This window comes from Sphaerodactylus townsendi, linkage group LG09 (genome assembly GCF_021028975.2).
Source record: "Sphaerodactylus townsendi isolate TG3544 linkage group LG09, MPM_Stown_v2.3, whole genome shotgun sequence".
NCBI classification, from domain to species: domain Eukaryota; kingdom Metazoa; phylum Chordata; class Lepidosauria; order Squamata; family Sphaerodactylidae; genus Sphaerodactylus; species Sphaerodactylus townsendi.
In genome coordinates, this window is record NC_059433.1 from 71,311,040 (window position 1) to 71,334,338 (window position 23,299).

General features: G+C 45.7%; 1 protein-coding gene across 2 annotated transcripts in view; it reads left to right on the top strand.

The window, feature by feature from the left end:
* KCNQ3 (potassium voltage-gated channel subfamily Q member 3) overlaps positions 1-23,299 on the top strand; it is a 180,122-nt gene that overhangs the window by 148,998 nt on the left and 7,825 nt on the right. The window contains exons 5-13 of one of the 2 annotated variants that reach the window (XM_048508231.1): positions 460-612; positions 2,486-2,596; positions 4,299-4,394; positions 6,788-6,882; positions 7,953-7,976; positions 11,121-11,177; positions 20,287-20,474; positions 21,715-21,814; positions 22,240-22,371. In XM_048508231.1, the coding sequence (XP_048364188.1) occupies positions 460-612; positions 2,486-2,596; positions 4,299-4,394; positions 6,788-6,882; positions 7,953-7,976; positions 11,121-11,177; positions 20,287-20,474; positions 21,715-21,814; positions 22,240-22,371 (956 nt within the window). The remainder of the gene's footprint in view (positions 1-459; positions 613-2,485; positions 2,597-4,298; positions 4,395-6,787; positions 6,883-7,952; positions 7,977-11,120; positions 11,178-20,286; positions 20,475-21,714; positions 21,815-22,239; positions 22,372-23,299) is intronic. The other variant, XM_048508232.1, reaches the window with a different exon arrangement.

Genomic DNA, 23,299 nt, shown 5'->3' on the forward strand with positions numbered 1-23,299 from the left:
GAATCACTGGGGTGCTGTGCGGTTTCCGGGCTGTATGGCCGTGTTCTAGCAGCATTCTCTCCTGACGTTTTGCCTGCATCTGTGGCTGGCATTTTCAGAGGATCTCATCAGATCATGGCTGGCATGACACACATGTGTCAAAATCAGACAGTAGAAATATGATTTCCTCAGCACCTAGATATAAATTTATGGCAGATGATATCCCTACCAAAAACTTAGCCCTAGGGTCAGGGCTACGGATTAAACAGGGGGAATCTGTAGTTCCTACCCTTGATGCACGATTTTAAATTGTCACAATCTTCTCCAGAAAGCCATCAGTAGCCATAGGATGAGCATGTGGCCACTGAAAGGTCTAGTTGGGCTCTCATGTTTTTGTCCTGCAATTATGTTTTGGAGATCCTGACTGAAAATCAATCAGGATCCTTTGCTTCTGTTTACAGCTTTCTCTTTCATTCTTAGGAACTCATCACAGCCTGGTACATTGGATTCCTGACTCTTATCCTGTCCTCGTTCCTGGTGTACCTGGTGGAGAAAGACGTGCTAGAGAAGAATGCAGAGGGGAAGGAAACAAAGGAGTTTGAAACCTACGCCGATGCTTTGTGGTGGGGGCTGGTCAGTATCCGCACCCCTTTGGTCTAGACTGCGCTGCATCTTCGTGGGGATGTGTCCAGTGGTGGGATCCAAAAATTTTAGTAACAGGTTCCCATGGTGGTGGGATTCAAACTGTGGCATAGCGCCAATGGGTCTGGGCGGGGCACAACGGGGGCGTGGCTGGACATTCCGGGGTGGGGCATTCCTGGGCGAGGCTGTGGCAAGGACGCAGCCGCTGCGCCGGTCCTTGGGTGGGAAACGAATGCACGCAGGCGCAGGCTGCCACGCACGCCGGGGCACCTCCTGCTAGACTGCTTCAAGTTCTGCGCGCTACTGCTGAGAGGAGGGGCGTAACTAAGGCCAAAATCACATGGCAAAATCACCCATTAGGAACCCCCTCTCGGCACACACAAATAATTAGTCACCTACTCTCGGGAACCTGTGAGAACATGCTGGATCCCACCTCTGGATGTGTCAGACCTCAAATCTATATCCAAGTCAGTTTTTTGTGCCATTAAGGTTAAGAAGTCTTTATTATGGAACAGACACTTAGGTTGGAAATAAAAAAGTGGTTCTGGTGGGAACGAGGAAGCACCCCTGTATATGAAGCTTACCTCTCCCTCCCTCCCTCATATGTACACCGGAACCTCGGTTTTCATTGACCGCGATTATCGTCGATTTCGGTTTTCGTCGATTTTTTTCGTGAACATTTTGTCTCGGTTTTCGTTGGTTGCCTCGGATTTCTCCGCTTAGGTTGCCGGTCCTGTGTGACTGCGCTGCTAATTTCCTATGGAAATCATTGCCCCGGTTTTCATCGGTTCCAGATTTGCCAATTGTTTTCGGATGGGTTACCGACGAAAACTGGGGTTCCACTGTAATACAGTCCCGCAGTTCAGAGAGCATGAAAGGCAAAGAGGCAGGAATGCCGGAATGGCCATGGTCAAAAGACAGAGATAAAAATGCCTTGCTGTGGAGGTCCATGCAGTGAAAACCAAAAGCAATTTGCCTGGCACCGTTGACCCCCTCCCCGTCCCGGGCCTGCTTGATGATTGCCAGGCCACAGCCTGACAGGATGGTCTTTTGCATAGCTCTCATTGCTGCTCCGAAGGCCTTTGCGGTAGCAATGACACAACCACTTGTCCTTTCCTTGCCTTGATCTTCTGTGGCCACCATCTTTTCCCCTCCACTGGAAGACTTAAATAAAACAACCACAGGAGCAGCAGTGGCGTAGGAGGTTAAGAGCTCATGTATCTAATCTGGAGGAACCGGGTTTGATGATTCACTGTGCCGCCTGAGCTGTGGAGGCTGATCTGGGGAATTCAGATTAGCCTGTGCACTCCCACACACGCCAGCTGGGTGACCTTGGGCTAGTCATAGCTTCTCGGAGCTCTCTCAGCCCCACCTACCTCACAGGGTGTTTGTTGTGAGGGGGGAAAGGCAAGGAGATTGTAAGCCCCTTTGAGTCTCCTGCAGGAGAGAAAGGGGGGATATAAATCCAAACTCCTCTTCTTCTTCACAGGAATAACTAGCTCCCTATTACGTTAAAACGTTAATAACGATTCATTGTAACAGTATATGTTCCCAGATTTCATTAAGTTAGGTTTTTGGGTACAGGGGTGGCATGCAAGGGAGGGGAAGGAGGGGGAGGGGGCCCAGCATCTGGACATGGCCCACCCACCATAGCGGAGGGAGGAGTACCATGCAAGGAAAGGGAAGGGGAGGGAAGGAGGGGAGGGAAGAGAATGAGGGGTGGCATGCAAGGGGGGGAGGGAGGGGGAGTGTGTGCCGCTGTCCCCTCAATCTCCAAGTTTCTGTTGTCCTCAGAACAGAGAAGTCAGGAGTCTTGCATTAAAGTTGCCTTTCTTACAGAGTGTTCCAAACGTTCTCCCCATAGATTACTCTCGCAACCATCGGCTATGGCGATAAGACCCCCAAAACATGGGAAGGACGCCTGATCGCAGCAACCTTCTCCCTCATTGGAGTTTCATTTTTCGCTCTTCCAGCCGTAAGTCCTGCTAGGGTCCCCACAAGGGCAGGTGGTGTGGGGTGGCGGAAATGTGGGACTTTGTGATAGGGAATGCCGTATCCGAACCGTGGGTCAGCTGTAAAGATCACAGAATAGCTTAAGGACTATTAAGATTTCGTATCACGCCATCCTAGGAACACTTCTGTGGGAGAAAGCCCCATGTTATAGACCTGGATGAGATTTAGAGTTGACTTCCTTAGGATTCCCCTTTCAAGTAGGGGGTTATAAAAAATTGACGACTTTTCATATGTTGCTCTGAGGCCTTTGGAGGTCAGCTAGATGCCTTGGGAAGCTCACAAGCGAGGGTAGACAATGAACAACAAATGACTGCAGTGTCTGGTCCTGCAAGATATACTGCACCTAAACATGGAAGCTCCACTGTCCATCCTAGCTGTAGATACAACTGTCCTCTATTAACTTATCTGATTCTCAATAGAAAGCCAAATTATGGTTGGCATCAAAGGGTCCCATGGCAAGATCATGGAGTGCATGGGGGCGGGGTTGTGGCTCAGTGGCAGAGTGTCTGCCTTGCATACGGAAGGTTCCAGGTTCAATTTCTAGCATGTGCAGTTAAAAAGACCAGGTAATTGATACTAGGAAACACCTGTGTCCAAGATCCTAGACAGGAATCTGCCAACTAGCATAGATAATACAGACTATGATGGACTCATATCCTCCTTCAGTAGAAGGCAGCTTCGTACGTTTTTGGGGTGAAGTAGCTCCCTCTGCCTTTTATGAATCTGTTGCCAAACAGATCCTCTGGATTGTGTTAAAATGTTATGGGAGACACTTGCCTGTGGAAAGGGAATCTCGTGAGGCCCGTTCCGCAGAAAGTGCAGAATAATGCACTTTCAATCCACTTCCAATGCACTTCGGAGCTGGATTTTACTGTGCGGAATAGCAAAATCCGCTTTGAAGTTGTGAAAGTGGATTGAAAGTGCATTATTCTTCATATGCAGAAGGGGCCTGAGAGTCACAAGGCTGTGACTTCCCAGAAGCTCAGAGGGAACCATGATTGGGCTGAGTCTTAGGGGCTTTCCCCACTACAGAAGGGAGCTAAGTTAGACTCGGTTCCCTTCAGTGGAGGGCGATTCCAGGCTGTCCCCACAGCAACTGAGTTGGCCCCCTGGAACCGAGCTAAGTGGGCGGGATCATCTTGGTGCCTGTTTCACTCCTCGATCGTGATTGGCGCTCGTGTTATGGCGGGAAACGGGAGCGTTCTTTTCACAGTTTACAGTTACATACCCGCCACGACTCTTCCGTTCTGCGCATGCCACAAAAGCGGCTCGTGACTGGTTGAATGGATGAGGTGTCGTTTCGATGCTTCCCCGCTTCGAAGCGGTATCGACCTTGTTCCGGCAGAAAAGTGTAGTTCATAACTGCGACAAGGATGTCACAGTTCTGGGGAGGAGGGGAACTGAGACAAAACAATGTTGAGCTCGGTGGCAGTGGGGAATCACTGAGGCGAACCTAGGTAGAAACCAGTTCAACTCTGTCAGTGAGGAAAGCCCCTTAATGTGTCTTCTTGGCTTCCTCTCCTCTCCCTACCTGGAACAAGGCTGACCCCTGCTGGACAGGAGAAGCTTTTCGTTTCATTTAAGCCACAACTTCCTGCCTATCGGGAAATCATCGGTGTTTGCTCTTGTTTTGATATTCCTAAATTGCCCCTTTTTGCTTTCAGGGCATTTTGGGTTCAGGCCTGGCTTTGAAAGTGCAGGAGCAACATCGCCAGAAGCACTTTGAGAAGAGAAGGAAGCCAGCAGCAGAACTCATTCAGGTTTGGACACTCTTTCATTTTCGTTTAGCCTTTATTTGGCATAAACAGTATAAAATCACATCTAAATCGCATCAAAATACAAGCTTGCAACATATAACAAATGAAGTTGATTCATACATACTGTTGCTTATGGGATATTTCCAGCAGAAAGTTCGCAGCCATTTTACAGAATGTAGCATCAGAATTATTTAATAAGAACACTAGTCTGCTTAGTTCGTCCAGCTCGCTAAGTATCATAGAAAGCAACCTAGAGTATTTGACTCTAATACTTGCCGATTTAGGACAATGGAATAATCGGTGAGTTAATGTTTCTAATTGGTTTGCATCACATGAACACACCCTTTTGCACATTTCTAGATTGTTATGTCTACCTCGTAATATGGCAGAAGGGAAAACATTGAAGCGAGCGACTGAAAAAACTCTTCTCTGATCTGGATTGGTCAGAGGATACAGATAGGAGGCCATTCTGTTTTGTTGTAAGGGGATTGATAGATGTAAAGGTGAACAAGTTTTCCTCGCTGCCGGAGTTAAATAGTTCCATTCTCTCACCAACAATTTTTGTTTTAAGAATTTTGTACGATTCTGAACAAGTTAAAGGTAGAAGGGAGTCAAGGGGCATACCAATTGATTCGATCTTCCTCTCTATCAGTGAGAACCATGAATTACTCTGGGTATCTGATAGTATTAGCTGAGTTTGGACACTCTGTTGCTTCCTTGAAAGATACTTGATCGGAGAGCTTTTGAAATCCGTAGGAGCTAATTCCTCAGCAGAACATCCCTAGGGGTGCTGTTTCTATCTTCTTAGACAGTTTGTTCATTAAATACTGAAGCGGAGCCCCAAACACCCTTCCTCATTTTGAGAGACAGCATGGAGACAGGAATAGACATACTCATATAGAACAAATCAACTTATATTTTAATGCTGTAGTTATTAAAGGGAAGAAGAATACTGAGTCAACACCCAATGGCTCGCAGGTGTTAATTCAACAGGTAGAAACAACCAGTTCCTTCATATAAAGGGTCAAAACGAAAAGGTATCCTGATAATGGAAAAAACTTTATTTCCTCCTCTGATGGCTCCCTTTTCCCAGCGTAATGTAGTGGTTAAGAGCAGGTATATTCTAATTTGTAGAACTGGGCATGATTCCCCACTCCTCCACCTGAGTGGCAGAAGCTCATCTGGTGAATCAGGTGCGTTTCCGCATTCCTACATTTTTGCTGGGTGACCTTGGGCTAGTCCCAGTTCTTTCAATGCTCTCTCAGCCCCACCTACCTCACAAGGTGTCTGTTGTGGGGAGAGAAAGGGAAAGGAGCTTGTAGGCCACCTTGAGTCTCCTTACAGGAGAGAAAGGTGGGATAGAAATCCAAAATATTCTTCTTTTCGAGGCAAGTAGGTCTTCGGTCTGCGGTCAAAACCCATAGGAGCATGCTGGAAAAACACGAAGGTGGAGATGTCTGCAAAAGATCAGGACCATGGATAGCTCATGGTGGAACTAGGCTTCAAGATATAGGACTTTATGTCTGACAACACATTACAAAGCCCTGTCTGGGCTGGCCAAGAGGACTAGAGGTGAGCTGCGAGTTCCTCATTGGGATCTTGCTTCCTAGGCCTCTGAAGGACCAATTCACATCATGAGTGCAACTCGTAGGAAGAGGGGCCCTGGCGTGTCCAACAGAAGAGTTCTAGCCAACTTCTTTCTCCTGGACACTTCATTTTCCACATAAAGGCATTGTTTGATTGGGAGAAGCATAGAATCACATGATTCTCCCCACCCCCCCAATCTGAAGTGATGTAGCCCAGACCCAGGTTGACTGTTGAAGTAGGCCGATATTGAAAGATCTGCATGTAATTACCCAATTTTTAGAAATCGAATACACAGTATTTAGCTAGTAGTATTTTAGTGGGCATGTACTCTCCGTCCAGCTAGCATATACATTTCAGTAATGTAAAAATCATGATCATTAAGTTGGAATTAATTATACTTCTCCTTTTGGGCTGCAGCGCAAATTACATGTGTACCTTTCATTGTCACAATCATGGGGCATGTTCTTAACAACTCTGTTGACTCTCTTTTTGGTGCTCGCTGAGCCCAGGAAACATGTAAAATGGGATATTAATTCATTTATATTGGCATCTCCTGCCAAAGAGAAACAATTTGTCAGCTCTTGCCAGCCCCTTTTCTTTTTTCCCAGGATTGTGGTTCCCTTTTCTACAGGAATCAATGAATTTTATCTGTCTGTCTGTCTGTCTGTCTGTCTGTCTGTCTGTCTGTCTGTCTGTCTGTCTGTCTGTCTGCCTGCCTGCCTGCCTGCCTGCCTGCCTGTCTGTCTGTCTGTCTGAACTCCACTGCAAACTAGCAAAATCAATCTGTGTCACTCTCTTCTGTTCCTTAGGCTGCCTGGAGGTACTACGCTACGAATCCTAACAGGCTGGACCTCGTTGCCACTTGGAAATTTTATGAATCAATCATATCGTTCCCATATTTCAGGCAAGTCTCCCGCCCGGAGAACTCCCCTACTTGATATAGACCATGAGAAGGAGGAAAAAGGGGGTTGGGAGTCATCTTTGCCAGACAAGGATAGAGCAATTGGGGGGGGGGGGGGCTGCAGGTCAAATTCTTCAGTTGATTTTAGCCTGGTGGTGGGAAAAGACAGTCGATATATGGGGTACTGAATTTGCACCGGACTAGGGTTAAAATTAATTGGAGATGGGGGGTTTCCAATAGCAGAAATGGCACATTTTCCCCCTTTCCATCGCAGCCTTGCCCTGATCCATTTACGTATCTATTTCCCACCTTTTGTCTAGGTTCAAATGCTTCCTTGTTCCCGCCTTTAGGGCCAAATGACAAATCTGGATTTCCGGTAATGAAATTCTGGCACTGTGATTAAGTTTGGCCCCAGATATCTGGGTCAGAAGTGCTTGAACCTGTCCTGCAGGCTCAGTAAATTCTCCTTCCCTTTGTTTTCCCTGGGAGAAATCCATAATGGTTAAGTTTGCCTAAAACCGCTTGAGTTTGGGAGCTTAGATTTAGCCGTCCGGGGCCAGTCCCAAACATTTTGATGCCTTCGACAGAAAAGCAAATTGGTCCTTCTGGACCTTCTTGGGTGGAAAATAAAAATGCACAGATAGATCAGGTGACAATTATTTTGCTTGAAAGTTGCAATAGTGTAAAAATGGTGTTCCCTTATTGGTCCTCTGAATTTCGGGGCTGCCTCAGTCATGCAGATGAGACAACCCTGTTGCTAATTTGTGGGCTGAAAGGGGTTCTGGGGAAGCAAAGGGAATCTGTTTCTTAGCTAGGGCCCCTTCCGCACATGCAGAATAACTGACTTTTAATCCACTTTCAGTGCACTTTGCAGCTGGATTTTACGGTGCTAAGTATCAAAATCCACTTGCAAACAATTGTGAAAGAGGACCGAAAGCGCATTATTCTGCATGTGCGGAAGGGGCCAAAGTGACAACAGTCCTAGAATCCCGCCCCATCCAGCTGAATTTAACACCTGCTCCTTTTCTCCGTGTTTTTCTCTCTCTCTCTTATTGCTTCCCATTTTCCAAAAGGAAAGAGCAGGTGGACGGTTCCAGGTATGTAATTAACATCCCGAGCTGCTTCAAGCCCTTCCGTTCGTTATATGTTCGATCAGTGCATGCCAATACAGTTGTGTAAACGACGGCTTGTAGATAAAGGCTAATTATTTTTACAGCAGGCTTAGTTTATTTGTCTCGTGCGCCTTCTTCTAACGATGAGGGGAAACGGACTCTCTCGATGGGATAATCGGGGATTAGCATTTAGCCAGTTGCTGAAAGGATTCCGATGATGCATTGCTCACAAAAGGCCAAGCTGTGCCTCTGATCTGCCAGATTGCAATGAGTTTAATTTGCTCTTTGCACAGGCTCTGGGGAATTAACTGGTGCTAATAACATACAAAATGGCTCTAGCCGAAAACAAAAAAAGGTCTAATTGATTTTGACGTTTACAGAGAGAAACTAAATAGCCTGAACGATCGTGCGACGTTGTGTCGCTTCTATGATGTCGTTCTTGGGAAGTCCAAGGGATTCCAGTTCAGCGGGCTTTAAGTTTTACAGACCCAGGATTCATCTTTAACTCGCACACAAATGCGCTGTGCTGAAAATCCTGTCTTGCCTTTGATTGTGATGGCCCTTGAGGTCTCTTCTGACTCTATGATTCTATGGCCCTTTCCGCACGGGCCAAAAACAGTGCCCTAGGGACGGCAAAAATGCCATCCCTAGGGAGCTGTTCGCATGGAGGGCACTGCTGCATCGCAGCAGCGCCGCCCTCGCCCCCCCCGCAGCGGCTCAAAGCCGCTGTTTCCCAACCTTGCTCCTCGAGCGAGGTTTTCCGCAAACAGTGGCTTCCAAACGCTGCCGTGCGAACAGCAGTGGCTGGAAGGCGCCATGTCCCCCGCACCATCCTTGAAAGCTTACCTCGTCTCCTGGCTTCCGCCTCGTCGCAGAGGCCAGGGGACACGCCCCCCTGGCCTGCGACTCTAGAGCCATCGCTCCAGCCTGTGAGGACGTGTCCCCTGGCCTCTGCGACGAGCCGGAGGCCAGGGGACGAGGTAAGCTTTCAGGGACGGCACAGCCTGTGCGAAGGCTGCGCCGCCGCCTGCCGCCCTCCCAGGACCATCCATGCGGACGGTCCTGGGGGGGGGTGCGTCGGCATCTTTTACGCCGACACCCCCCCGCACCGTTGCGGTGCTGAATGGGCCTATGATTCTCTTTTTCAGCTTCTTTCTAGCACACCCCAATCAAACCCAGTTTGTGTCTGCATAGGGCAATCAAGTTGCAGCCAACTTATGGCACCCCCATAGGGTTTGCTGTTGCTTGCCTCTGTGTAACAACCGTGGACTTTCTTGGTGGTCTCCCGCCCATGTACTAACCAGGGCCAACCCAGTTTACCTTCCAAAGACCTGATGAGATTGGGCTAGCCCAGTGGTTCCCAACCTGGGATACCCATGCTTCCAAAGGTATTTGCCAGGGCAATTACGTAATGAATTTGTTAATATGGGGGTTCAATTTTAGGGAAATGGGCTGCCCAAGGATACGCGAGTGAAAAAAGTTTCAGAACTACTGAACTAGCCAATCAGAAAAGAATGGGATAAGGCAACAGAAATGAACGGGATAAAAAGAAGGAGAGTGCAGGGTTTAGCGCCCCTCGGACATTCTGTTTGTGTTATATACCACAACCCTGATGTCAGACGTGTATTGATAGACTTAGTTTGGCCCTTCCGTTTCACAAATCACTTTTTGCCCTCCAGCCTTGGTTTTCTTTAGCCACGTAAAGCTCTTCCATCAGTTATCAAACAAGTCACCGAGGTAAACGAGTTCTTACCACAAAATGCATCCCAGCCTATTAAGGGCAGATTCTAGGATTAAATAATTGTATAACGTCAGACGCGTACGATGCTAAACGTACCCCGAAGACAACCTGTCGGCATCAATCTTTTGCATTTGGTTTAGATAATGGAAAGCATCGGTATGCTAATTGTGTGGTCGTCTTCTTGTGGTCTTTCCGGATGATTAAATGCACTTTAGTGTGTAGAGTTGTTCGTGCCCAGATGTGGATTCAGCACAAGTTAATGCAGTGCCCTCTTTCAACATAATAGGATAGGGTCTCTGCTAACAAGATGGCCTCGTTACAGAAATGCATGTTTGCTGCTTTAAGAAACAGTCGTGATCTGTGTTCTCCAGTAGTTAGAGGGGGCCCAGAGCCCTCCAAGAATTAAATGGAAGGAAGGATAAGTATCTAATCGAATGGTGGGACAAAGACAACCTTTTCCTGTTTCTTGAAGGACAAAAATCGAGTTCATCAACACCTTAAAGACCAACATTTTCCAGGGTATACAGTTTCATGAATCAAAACTCATTTGACCAGAAAGTATCTGATGTCAGGTGGTATCCTTTGATTCATGACCTTTGACTCATGAAAAGTTCACACCCTGCAAATGTTGTTTGTGCTACCAGACTCAAACTTTGTCTCGCTACTATGGACTAGTATGGCTACCTGCTTGAAGCCAAGGTCTGGTAGCCACACAGTGAGGGCAACTTGAAGTGACATCACTGTGTCAAACAATGGTCATGACCCAGAGAACAGTTTCCTCTTTCTGTTATGTTACAATGGTTCCGTGGGAATGGGGACAGAGAGATGGTGTGGTTTCCCTGTCTTATCAGGGCTTATTTCTGATTTCAGTTTGTTGCCCCCAAAGCACTAATACCGTGTTTCCCCGAATATAAGACAAGTGTCTTATATTAATTTTTGCTCCCAAAGATGCACTATGTCTTATTTTCAGGGGATGTCTTATTTTTCTGTGTTCTGTTTGTCGGGCATGCTTCCAAACACAAACTTTGCTATGTCTTACTTTCAGGGGATGCCTTATATTTCGCACTTCAGCAAAACCTCTACTATGTCTTATTTTTCGGGGATGTCTTATATCAGGGGAAACAGGGTAAATCAGATTAGTACCTGCTGACCTAATGTGGTATTGCTTCCCGATATTTTGTATGTGTGTAGGGTTGCGTTTTTTGTTTAACTGGTTGTAGTTGCTAATAGCAGCATAAAAATGATACGATATTTTGTATTTCTTCTGGAGAACAGAGAACTGGATCAAGCTGGCAAACTTGGTCCACCTGTCATGTTTCCTTACTGTTGATTGTTCCGCACGAATGAACGTTAACCGCTCACACGGCCATCTTTTCTTCAATTTGCAGTAATGTCATGTTTAGTAGGGAAGCGTTCTTTGGATCGAGCGTCACCCGAAAACTTAGGTACATGCATTTGAGTAACAGCTGAGCCTTTCCTTTATGCTGCATGCTGTCCTTTGCCTGCAAATCTATCCCTTTTTTCATTTTGGTAATTTTTACTACAGTAGTTCACCATCCCCACCACAAAAACTCTTAAGGTAAAATATTATCTAGCCCAAAATCTGGCAATTGGCTTTGAAATTTATGTGTTCTTTCCTGCGGGAATGTAAGATGCCAGCTACAACCAGAGGTGGGATCCAGCAGGTTCTCACCAGTTCCCGAGAGTGGGTTACTAATTATTTGTGTGTGCCGAGAGGGGGTTACTAATTGGGTCCATCTCCACGCCCTCGCCTCCCTAAGAGGCACACTGCCTTTGAACGTGAAGGTTCCATATAGCAATTGCGACTAATAATGTAACTCCCTGAACTGGGTTAATCCCTTTCAGGTACTGCAATTCATTGATTCTCAGCCTTTCGTACCTTTTATCTCACCAGTCTCTCTATCAAAGAACCTGTGTGTTTCACCATTGCTGTGTTCAGATTTGTGAGTTGGGGCATTTTCTATAATGTGATGATGATTTAGAAATGACCTGGTGCAAAACATTTTGGGGGGGTCGTGGTGGGGTGGCTGCCCATGGGGGGGCATCCAACTCAGGTTCTGCCCAGGGCTCAGGTTTGCCTAGGTACGCCTCTGCCCCCTTTGCTGAGGGGGGGCTGGCGAGAGAACCTGTTACTAAAATTTTTGGATCCCACCACTGGCTACAACGTCAACCCGTGCAACATGGGACCTTTTTTGGAAGTCCATATCTATTAGTACTTGAAAGGGAGAGAGACTTTACAACTTTACAAAGAGAGAGAGAAAAAATATCCCCCACCCCCCAGTACATGTACCATATGGACGCCAAAGTTTTTCTGAATTGTGTATTAGCACTAAAAGATATTACTAAAGGATATGCAAAGAGCAAGTAGACATCCTAGGTAAAATTGAATTTTTTAGAGTTACTACTGATAAACATCTCAACTTGGGACCTACTGAGACAGTAATGTATGGTTGCCCATCTGAAACACAGGAGAGCTCAAGATTTTTTCTCTATCTGCCTGATAGTGTTCAATAGGGTGGAATTACAAGCAAAATGTCTTTCCAAGCCACTAGACTGCCTTTTGGACTCACCTTCTCTTGTACATAGGGTTGCCAGGTCCCCCTAGCAACCAACAGAAGTCTTACCTAACTGGGAGGAACCAGTGGCGGAGGGCCAAGGGGCGGGGGGGGGTGCTTCATGCACCGGGCACACGCCTGGGGGCGCAAAATCACCCTCTGGCCTTGTTCCTCCGCTGCCCTTCCGCGGGTTATCAAACATATTTCACCTTCCTTAATACTCGACGATGTTCTTTTAGTAGTATGGAGGTTGAATCATGCCCAGTTACAGTTCAAGGGAAAAACTGCCTGAGGAACTAGTTAGCCCAAAGTGGGACCCGGGCTCACAAGGTCTCCTGGGAAGTATAGTTCATCAGGCAGCTTTCTCTTTGAACTGTAAATAGGCTGCGTTTTTCAGCCTCAAAAAGTACTACAAAAAGAAAAGGAACGAAGGTAAGTGTGGGAAAGGGGGTGGTGTGTGTGTGTGCCGTGGGGGGAGGCACCGCGGGGGGGCAGGGAGGTGGAAAAAACACTCTGCGCACCGGGCGCAGTTTGGCCTAGCTACGCCTCTGGGAGGAACCTTCACCGGTGACATGCTGATATTTCCCCCTGTGCATATGGAAGTGACTGCACTTTGCCAGGGGCACTACGGGATTTGGGCAGAACTCTATGATTTAACCATAGAGCTATGTCCCAGGTTCTATCCCCAGTATCTCCTGTCCAAAGGACCAGGCAGACAATGATGCGAAAGACCTCCATGTGAGACCCTGGAGATCGGCTGCCAGTCAGAGTAGACAATGCTGACCTGGATAGACCAAGGGTCTGGTTCAGACGAAGGCAGTTTGACTCATGTTCATCCATCGGGTCATGTTGGTTTTGTGTGTGGATGACGTTGCTTCCCGCGAGGTCTGCATATCAGTTGTGGTGTTCGGTGGGAGCTGTTGGTGGCCTTTCGAAAGTGTTCCAGTGGGCTTCGTGTGCCATGAACGAGCGCTAACAGAATAAGCAGGAGGGAGTCATGTTTTCATGGGTCTTGGGCCAAAGGAAGTGACTTGTGCATCTTCCCGCAGTGAAATATGACCAGCGTTGATGAAAGTAGTGCTCGCATATGTTGACATGGCAAGTTTGAAGTGAAAATGAAGAAAATTTGTACCCACAGGCTAACAATGAAAACTTCAAAAAATAGTTCTCCCACTGGAGTAGCTTTTTACTTTTAAGTAACCCAAATAAATTTATATTTTTACAAACAGTGACCAAACGTTTTGGAAAATTGTTTTCATTCTCCCATTGGAGTAATATATATAAACAAAAGCTAGAACGGCACGGCAAAGTAATCTTAAGGTAAATATATAACAGCTAGCCAGATTCTAGATAATTAACCAACTGGCCTCGTTAAACTTCACGGCTGTTCTGAAAAGAAACAAAATAAAGACTTGTTACAAGGAATTACAATTTACATGTGAAACTGATTTCCAAAACATACAAATACTTGCAAAGGCAGGTCAGGGTTTTTCAAATACAATAATGGTTACAATCTACAAAAAATAATAAGTAAACATTTGTAATTATAGCGTTCAACCAGTAACAATTTGATTATAAAGGAGAAAAAATGCCAAAATACCAGTGAGGACAACACTCTGCAATTGGTTTGTTCTTATGCCTCTCGAAATGTCCTTAACCACAAGACAGAAGCAACCTAATTTATACAGAAAGTCAAGGGAGACAGGTGCAGTTAATTAAGGAATCACAGGAAAGGTCTGAAGTCAATGTTTGAATTAAGTCCAGCAGGCTGCATAGTATCCAATCTGAAAATAAAAAAGCTTTCAAGCCGATGTAGTTTGTTGTCAATCTCCTCAGTGTTGTCTGGAACAGAAGCCAAGACTCCAAAACGTAATGAATGGCACGGGTCAGTGGCTCCCAACCTTTTTTCACTGGTGTACCCCTTGGCAATCCACTTCTCTAAAACTGTACCCCTGTATTAGTAAATCCATTACCCACAAACACTCTGGCATTGGGAACCACTGGCATAGACCCACCTCCCTTTCCTTTGGTCCCCATTTCCTCCAATCCTATTTCCCCAGGTCCTCTTGCCTGTCTTTTCTGTCCCTCTTCCATTAGGCCTCCCATTTGTCTACCAGGGTTGTGTAGTGGTTAAGAGCAGGTGGACTCTAATCTCAAAAAAACCCTGGTTGGATTCCCCACATGAGTGGTGGGCTCTGATCTAGTGAACTGGATTTCTTTCCCCATTCTTGCACATGCAGCCTGTTGGGTGACCTTGGACCGATAACAGTTTTCTCAGAACTCTCTCAGTCCCTCCTACACCACAAGGTGTCTGTGGAGGGGAGAGGAAAGGAAGGAGTTTGTAAGCCGCTTTGAGACTCCTTACAGGTGAGAAAGGCGGGGCACAAATCCAAAGTAATCTTCATTCTCCTATCCCCTTTTATTCTCTTTCCTGATTTATCCTGGCCCAACGTCAAGCCATGGTTTATCCCTGCCAGGAATTACATGGCAGAACTTGAGACAGTAGTCTACATGACTTTATGCCCAAATGCACTTTTGCATTTAAAAAAAAACCCTACCCACACACTGGAAACATCTACTGCTCCTCTCTTTGCTTGTTGTGGTGGTTTTCTAATTGCAGAGACTTTGAACATAGTACAGTTTTCCCAAAATGTAATCTTTTATGAGCAGTCTGAAGTGATATGGTCCATTCTTCCACCTCATTCTCTGAAGAATTTCACACATTAACAGTGTAATCCTATGCAGAGTTACTCCAGTCTAAGTCCACTGAAACCAATGGCCTTAAATTGTATGCATTTTATGATGATTGTGTTGTACACCGCCCAGAGCCCTTTGGGGATGGGGTGGTATACTGATATTGAATCAACAACAACAACAATAAACAACAACAACAACATAGCAGTCCCCGGTGACAGCAGGGTCATTGAAAAAGAACACAAGAAGGTCACTAGATACCACGATTTGAAAATCGAGCTTCAGCGTCTATGGCACAAACCAGATGAGGTCGTCCCAGTGGTAATCGGCACTCTGGGCACCATTCCGAAAACACTAGGGCAGCACTTGAAACATCTTCGAATTGACAAAATTAACATCTGTCAAATTCAGAAGGCAGCCCTGCTGGGATCCGCACTAATACTACACCAATACATTACAACTTCCTAGGCCTCTGGGTGAGGCTCGAATTGTAATGAAGGCCAACAACCAGCTAAAGATCTGGCAGCTGTGAAATCTACAATAATAAAAAAAATGGATTAACTCTATATGGGATTGCATCCTTTCCTTTCCTTCCTTCCTTCCTTCCTTCCTTCCTTCCTTCCTTCCTTCCTTCCTTCCTTCCTTCCTTCCTTCCTTCCTTCCTTCCTTCCTTCCTTCCTTCCTTCCTTCCTTCCTTCCTTCCTTCCTCCCTCCCTCCCTCCCTCCCTCCCTCCCTCCCTCCCTCCCTCCCTCCCTCCCTCCTTCCTTCCTTCCTTCCTTCCTCCTTCCTTCCTTCCTTCCTTCCTTCCTTCCTTCCTTCCTTCCTTCCTTCCTTCCTTCCTTCCTTCCTTCCTTCCTTCCTTCCTTCCTTCCTCATCAAGTCACAACTGACATACGGCAACCCTGTCGGGTTGTCAAGACAAGAATCTGTTTGCCATTGCCTGCCTCCACGTCATGGCCCTTGATTTCCTTGGAGGTCTCCCATCCGAACACTAGCCAGGGCCACGGCTGAGAGTGTGTGACTGACCCAAGGTCCCCCAGCAAGTTTCCATGGCAGAGTGGGGAACTGAATCTGAGATTCCCAGGGTGGATTTCTTTCGAGGTGGTCCTGGCTCCGAGAGTATTGGATCAGTTCGCCTTGCATATATGTTGGTCGTTCCAACCTTGTTAAAAAATAACGCACAGCTCACTGGGAGCTGATCTTGTCCATATTGAAATGTCCATCTTGCTAATGTAGTAAAAATCAGAGCGAGCGTGGTTGTCTTACGTTTCCAGTTTTAAGGGCTGCAAAACAAAACTCTGCAATGATGGTTGCTATATTTCTGTTCAGCGGTTACTGCTCACCTCTCTGCTTCCTTCCAAACAAGGAGGTCTAGAAATCAGGGGAGGAGGCATGCTTTGCTCTGCCATTTTGGCTTATTGCTGCCATTTTATTTTGTTTCCCCTTCTCCACGCCCTACTCTTGTTTGGTTATGAATTTCTGGGCTTCGATCACCAAGAGGAGAATGTGTAGATTGCATGCCGAGGCGGACTTGCATTTGGCTGTTGCATGACTAGTTCAGAAAGCTTGTTTCAGTTTAGCTGTGCACATTCTCTGGAGGCAAAAGGAAGGACTCCAGTGTCCCTCTCTGTATCTTGCTCTGAGATGACTCAATAATATTCATAATTGTTGTGGGCAAATTTCCCTCGTGTTATGAAATGTGAGAGGTGGAGCAACATGTCGGACTAGATGGCATACTGAATGCAGGGTTTCTGCTGAAATTGGCAGCCCTGAGTTAAATTTGTCCTACCCCTCCAGTAATGTGTAATGAAATGTACCAATATTCAGATGTCGTTGTGTGATATATTCCGTTTTTCTTCTCCTCTACGTCATTGGCTGAAAGGGGCAGAGATATAGAAGCAGGATGATACGAGGATATGAGTTTTGTTACATGGGGAGGGATGGGAACTTGACAAGAGTTGCCACCTTATTAAGCAGCATCCCTGTGTTTGTGGCGATGTCACTTTTTGCGCCTAATACGTGAGAGAGGGGGTCACTGGTTTGACTGTCTCACTTCCAGCCCCATCCAAAGGGGGGGGGAATCCAATCTGGGAGTGGCACAGCCATGCTGGTGGATTTGTCCTTCCTGTGGATTTGTCCACCCAGTGGAGGGGAGAGTCCAGCAGCATTCAGCCGCTGCGGGTCCTCCCCCCACCCCCGCAGTGCTAGAACATGGCACCAAACATATTGCCGGCATCACAGTATAACCTCTATCTCTGGGTTCTGTGGGGCAGAATGAGTTTGCGACAACTTGGAATGAGTTTGCGACAACAAATTTTTAAAAAACAAAATGGTTTACTTTCTTAACATGTAACATCAACATTTAACATCACACTTCAAGGTCCTGTTCAGGTTGCATTTTCAAGTCCTTCTAGTTACAGTCTTCTGATACTGCCAAGTCCAATTCTTCTTTGCAAGTGGGTTGGCTCCTGAAGACTCCAAGGGCTTGGTGAACAGGATTCAACATGATGAAGGTTTCCAGGAGAACTCTCTCCCCTTACAACAACAAAAAGAAACCCTGAAACAATAAACTCCAACATTTACAACATAGCAAAAATAAACAACTACCTTCCCCCTAGTTCCCAACAACATTGCAGTTACCTTAACAAGGTGTTAAGGGCTTATACAAATCAAGGTCCGAGTCTGGTAGCCTTGTCTCCTCCAAACTACATGAGCTCTGCAGCCGTCTGCTGCTTTGAGTCTCCACCCCTTTCTGGGTCAACCCATTCTGAGCTTGAGGGTTACAACAGCACCTCTGCCCCCACCGCTAGTGTAGTGGAGACGGGTTGGAGGCATGGTGGCCAGGGGAAGAGCTGACTTCAGTTGGCTCCCTCTTGGCCATTCAGCATGCTACGCTGTCGTGCTGGGATTGAGACTTATGCTACCCTTTTCGATATGAAGCCCAAGTCTGTGGAGCCCAATGGGATCTTGTCACCGGTGAGGAGGCTGTCACTCTTGAGTGGACTTTCTGCACCACTGGGAAATCACTTTGAGAGCAGCATGGCAGCGCAGTGTGTGAATAGGGCCCGGCTGCCCCTCTACAGGCTACATGAACTTGCCTTTGGGAAATTATTTTTCTCCTGTGCTGGTTTTCCCGTATTCAACATAAGAATAACAATACCACCCTATCTTGTGGTACTGTTGTAAGTGAGAGAATGTAAGTGCAGTGCACAGAACATCCTATAGTCTATCTCATAAAAATATGTTAGTAGGTTTTATATTCCTCTACCACAGAACTCAACATGTTGGACCTTCCTTCTTGTCGAATGGTCTGCCTGGGTCCTAGTGCTTACCTAGCTCAGCTTCTGCCCAGCTGTTTGACAGTTTGAAAGTAAAAAAAATACATTTTGGCATTCAGTTTAATTATACAACATTATACAACAACAACAACAACAACAACGGCCTTTATTGGCATACATACAACATTATACAACGTTGGCACGCAAGCAGAGGTGGGATCCAGCAGGTTCTCACAGGTTCCCGAGAGTAGGTTACTAATTATTTGTGTGTGCCGAGAGGGGGTTACTAATTGGTGATTTTGCCACGTGATCTTTGCCTTCGTTACGCCCCTCCTCTCAGCAGTAGCACGCAGAACTTGAAGCAGTCTAGCAGGAGGTGCACCTGCGTGCGTGGCAGCCTGCGCCTGCGTACATTCGTTTCCCACCCAAGGACCGGCGCAGTGGCTGCGTCCTTGCCACAGCCCCGCCCAGGAATGCCCCACCCCCGGAATGCCAGGCCACACCCCCATCGTGCCCCGCCCAGCCCCATTGGTGCTACGCCACAGTTTGAATCCCACCACCATGGGAACCTGTTACTAAAATTTTTGAATCCCACCACTGCACGCAACTCAGCTAGTTTTGACAAAGGCAGCACATAAAAATGGATGATAATTTTCATATTAGTTTGAGACTATACCTTAATGTTGAAGCATACAATTTTCTCAACCACTGCACCTAAACCAAGTGAACTAACATCTTTTTCTGAGACAGAGTATAAAACCCAATAGGCTGCAGTTGAAAGGGGGTATAAGTTTAATGTTTCCTTTTTGCATTTCTTTATTTATGCATTTGTATTGTCAAAAGTTTTCACAGCCAGAATCAGCTGGCTGTTGTGGGTTCTCCTGGCTGTGAGGCCGTGGTCTGGTAATTTTTGCTCCTAACCTAGATGCGGGTGAAACGTTAGGTGGTAAATTACTGGCAATGCTGACAGAATCCAAATTATAATTGTAAAGACCTTGGTCAAAATTTAATTGTAGACATAGAAACCTTAATCAAGAGTTTAATTCAATGCAACTCATTGGGCTTCAACCCGATTTTGGTCCCCCACCTTTGGACCCGTTCCAGCTTGTCAGTATCCTTTTTGAATTGTGGCACCCAGAACTGGACACAGTATTCCAGGTGAGGGTTGACCAATGTAGAATAGAGTGGTAGTATTACATCCCTCGATCTAGACACTATGCTCCTGTTGATGCAGCTGAGAATTGCATTGGCTTTCTTGGCTGCCACATCACACTGCTGGCTTATGTTCAGTTCATGGTCTACTTCAGACTCCCAGATCCCTTTCACATGTACTGTTGTCAGGTGCCATCCATCCTAGAACTGTGTATTTCTTTTTTTTTCCTGCCTAAGTGCCTACATTTCTCCCAGTTGAAATTCATTTTGTTAAGTTTTGGGCCAGTTCTCAAATCTGTCCAGGTCATTTTAATTCTATCCCCTGGGGTATTAGCTTCCCCTCCTACTTTGGTGTCATCTGCGAATTTGATTAGTATGTGGAGAAAAAACAAGATTGACTTTTGGCTTTGAGGAAGACATGCTTTGGGGAAGAAGCAAGTGGGCACTAGGAAAGGCCCGGGTGGACGCTGTTGTGCCCAAAGGAGCCACGCTGTTGACCACTGAGTGAGAGAATATCTATCTTTCTTTCTGTACCATAACCTCCTGTGGGGTGGACCTACATTCAAACCACTGGGGCTATTGTTGGGATGTTCAGTAAATGAGTTTGGTGTTATTGGACCTGCTGCCGGTATCTTACTGGGAGCCTAAAATCTGAAACTATCTTTGATCAGTGTTTATGTGATTCTGAACCTGAAACATCAGAAATTCTGCTGACTGTTGAGTCCTCCTTAGTAGCATCCTTGATGTATATTTTGTTTTTGGGGAATATGGTGCTAAGAACTGTGAAATACAGCTTGGCGTAAATCTACCATCAATGAGGGGGAAAAATGATCCCTTTTCCTTATTTTTTTAGCCAAAAGCTGGGTCTCTTGGATCGGGTTCGTGGTACCAATACTAAAGGAAAGCTATTTACCCCTCTGAATGTAGATGCAATTGAAGAAAGCCCTTCTAAAGAACCTAAGAATGTTGCCTTGAATAATAGGGAGCGTTTTCGTACTGCGTTCCGAATGAAAGCGTACGCATTCTGGCAAACCTCTGAAGGTAAATTCTCCTCCGCTCATTTTTATTTCTGTTCCTTGAGTTTCCTACAGACTTGAGTCTAAACGAAGCGTTGCGTGGTTTTTAAATTTGATCAAAGGTCTAATAGGTTTGCGTGGAATTGCAAATGTTTGGATTTTCATATTCTGATTTTGACCATGTGATTTTTAAGGGGCAGTAAAGAAGTCAGGTCTTCGGCTGAAGTTTTGTTCTGTTCAGCATCTAGTTTGTTTGTAACATGCATATAGTTTTGAAATACTAAAACGAAATATGGGACACATGCCCCAGACACAGTTCTATGTTCCTTTGAATACCTGCTCGACCCCTAGATATTTATTTATTCTTTGGATTAGATCCAAAGAATATTCGTTTAGATCCAACCAAATTTTTTGCTCAGCCTCATCCAACTACCCAACAACCCAATAACTCTTATTAAAAATTCCCTCACTGTAAATCATGGCTTTTGGCCAAGCAGCTCCCATGATCCCTAGCCTAGCTTTCTTGTTGACCAACGGGGACCCTTTTCCACCGATCAAAAATCTGGTTGTATCCAACCCACTGTTTTCAAAGGTTGAAAGAAAACTAAGCACACAATACAATATGTGGTTAAGTGGCAGATAACTTCCACCTTTGTTGACTGAACAGGGTATGAGACTCTGGAAACCAAGAACAAGCGGTTTTCGTGATAAGAAGGATTTTTCGTCAGACACAAAGCCTCCTTATCAACGTGGCTGGAGTTGGATCGCGTTCCTATGCTTTCTTGAGTTCGAGACTGTAAACCATCCTTATAACCAAAGTGACTTGTGCTGTAACATAAATCTCACGTTAAAAGTATACATTTTGATATAATACCTATAACACCCCCCACCCCCACCCCAAAAATTTACAACTTACTTGAATCACATTCCTGTGTATTTCTGGCAGAAATGCCACAAGGAGTCTTGATAAGAAAATGCTCTCAAGGAGAAGCTACTTCAATGTCCTCGGCTGGTTATAGACCTTAATTAGTATCAGGTGCAGAGCTCATCTGACTGGGCTTTTACTCTAAAGTCATATAACCCATTCCTGCATGAAGCTTAAACTTAACAATGAAAGACTCAGGCATTATTCATCAACAACAGAAATCCTGATTTTCCCCCATGTGCTTGCCACACACTCCCATGAAACTAACATCAAGAGCATTTACCAGACACTGACCTTGTTATATTGTCTTGTGTTTCTCGATGATTGCCTCCCTTTTTAGATGCTGGAACTGGGGATCCTTTGGCAGAAGACAGAGGGTATAGCAATGAGCTCCTTGAAGATCTGATCCCCACACTGAAGGTGGTCATCCGAGCTGTCAGGTACATTTTGCCTTCTTAAAGCAGCTTCAATGTTTAGGGTGATGAAGTAAGTGGAAAATACCAATGTGACGCTCCAGGATTTGAACACAACTCTATGGTAAAGCCAACATGATGTCACTTCCAGTGACGTCTCACCATCTCCTATGATTTGGCCACCATCAGTGGTCAGAAGAAAGGGAGGACATGGCTTGAGAGACACCAGTTGCCAGCTCTCCATTTTAAACATCGGGTTGAATAAAGATAAGGCCAGGGGCGGAGCGCTCATGGGGACATGTGGGGTCACATGTCAGGATCTCCCTGCAATAACCAGGCTCTTGGATTCAGAAACCAATTTATTGAACAGGAACACTGCCAACAGAATTCAAGCAATCCCATTTCCTCTACCAGAACATTGGATAATGACATATGTGGTGTTCATTTGACAGAATACTTCAGTTTCGCTTCTTTAAGAAGAGATTCAAAGAGACCTTGAGGCCTTATGATGTAAAGGATGTGATAGAGCAATACTCAGCCGGACATCTCGATATGCTTTCCAGAATCAAATACCTTCAAGCCAGGTAAAAGACTTGCTGTGTATCATGGACTAAAATGGCACAGAGCTTTCAAACGTATGAGGCTGACTCACACTGAATATGACCAGTGATGGACCTAGTGTCAAACCCTGGATCTGTAGGCCAATATTAGACTCTGGATCTTTGAATCAGAAGCCTTTATTGGCAGACATCAGATAGCATAGCTACAGGAAGCCAGATCTAACGAACTGTCTTTGGGTACAACCTTTTCAGACCAGCCTCTTTTTTAAAGCAAGCCTCTCTCCTGTGACAGCAGCGAGGGTGGGGAAGGGTTGAGGGGAACAAGGGAGATACTATCAACTCTATAGTGTTGGAATTACTGAATTTTATAGAGATCTGTGCCTTTAAGAGGGCCACAGTTCCCAAGTTCTCCCCCTCCCTCTTTCTCACCCCATATCAAAGGCACAGTGAAACAGGACAGGAATGCTATAGCCATTACTTTCTCAAGGCTGATACAAAAGATACAGTCAGGAGGCCAGCACTTGGGCACTCCTAGTTCACTATGTATTGCAGATCAAGAGAAGGTGGGAAACTGAAAGTTAAGTGAAGGTCTATTAACCTAACAGAGACTCTGATGTCTGGAAGGCTCTTCCTGACACCCAGTATGGACCAGAGTGGCTTACAGCATTGTCCTCTTCCCATTAACCTTTGGGGTGGGGGCAAGCTATAAATGGAATGAATGAATGAATGAATGAATGAATGAATGAATGAATGAATGAATGAATGAATGAATGAATGAATGAATGAATGAATGAATGAATGAATGGCGGTTCTTTCATCTGGTCCAATTTCTTTCCTTTCAGAATAGATATGATTAAGGTCCCAAAGTGGCTTACAACATTGTCCACTTCCATTTATCCTTTTGGGTGGGGTCAAGGTATAAATTGAATGAATGAATGAATGAATGAATGAA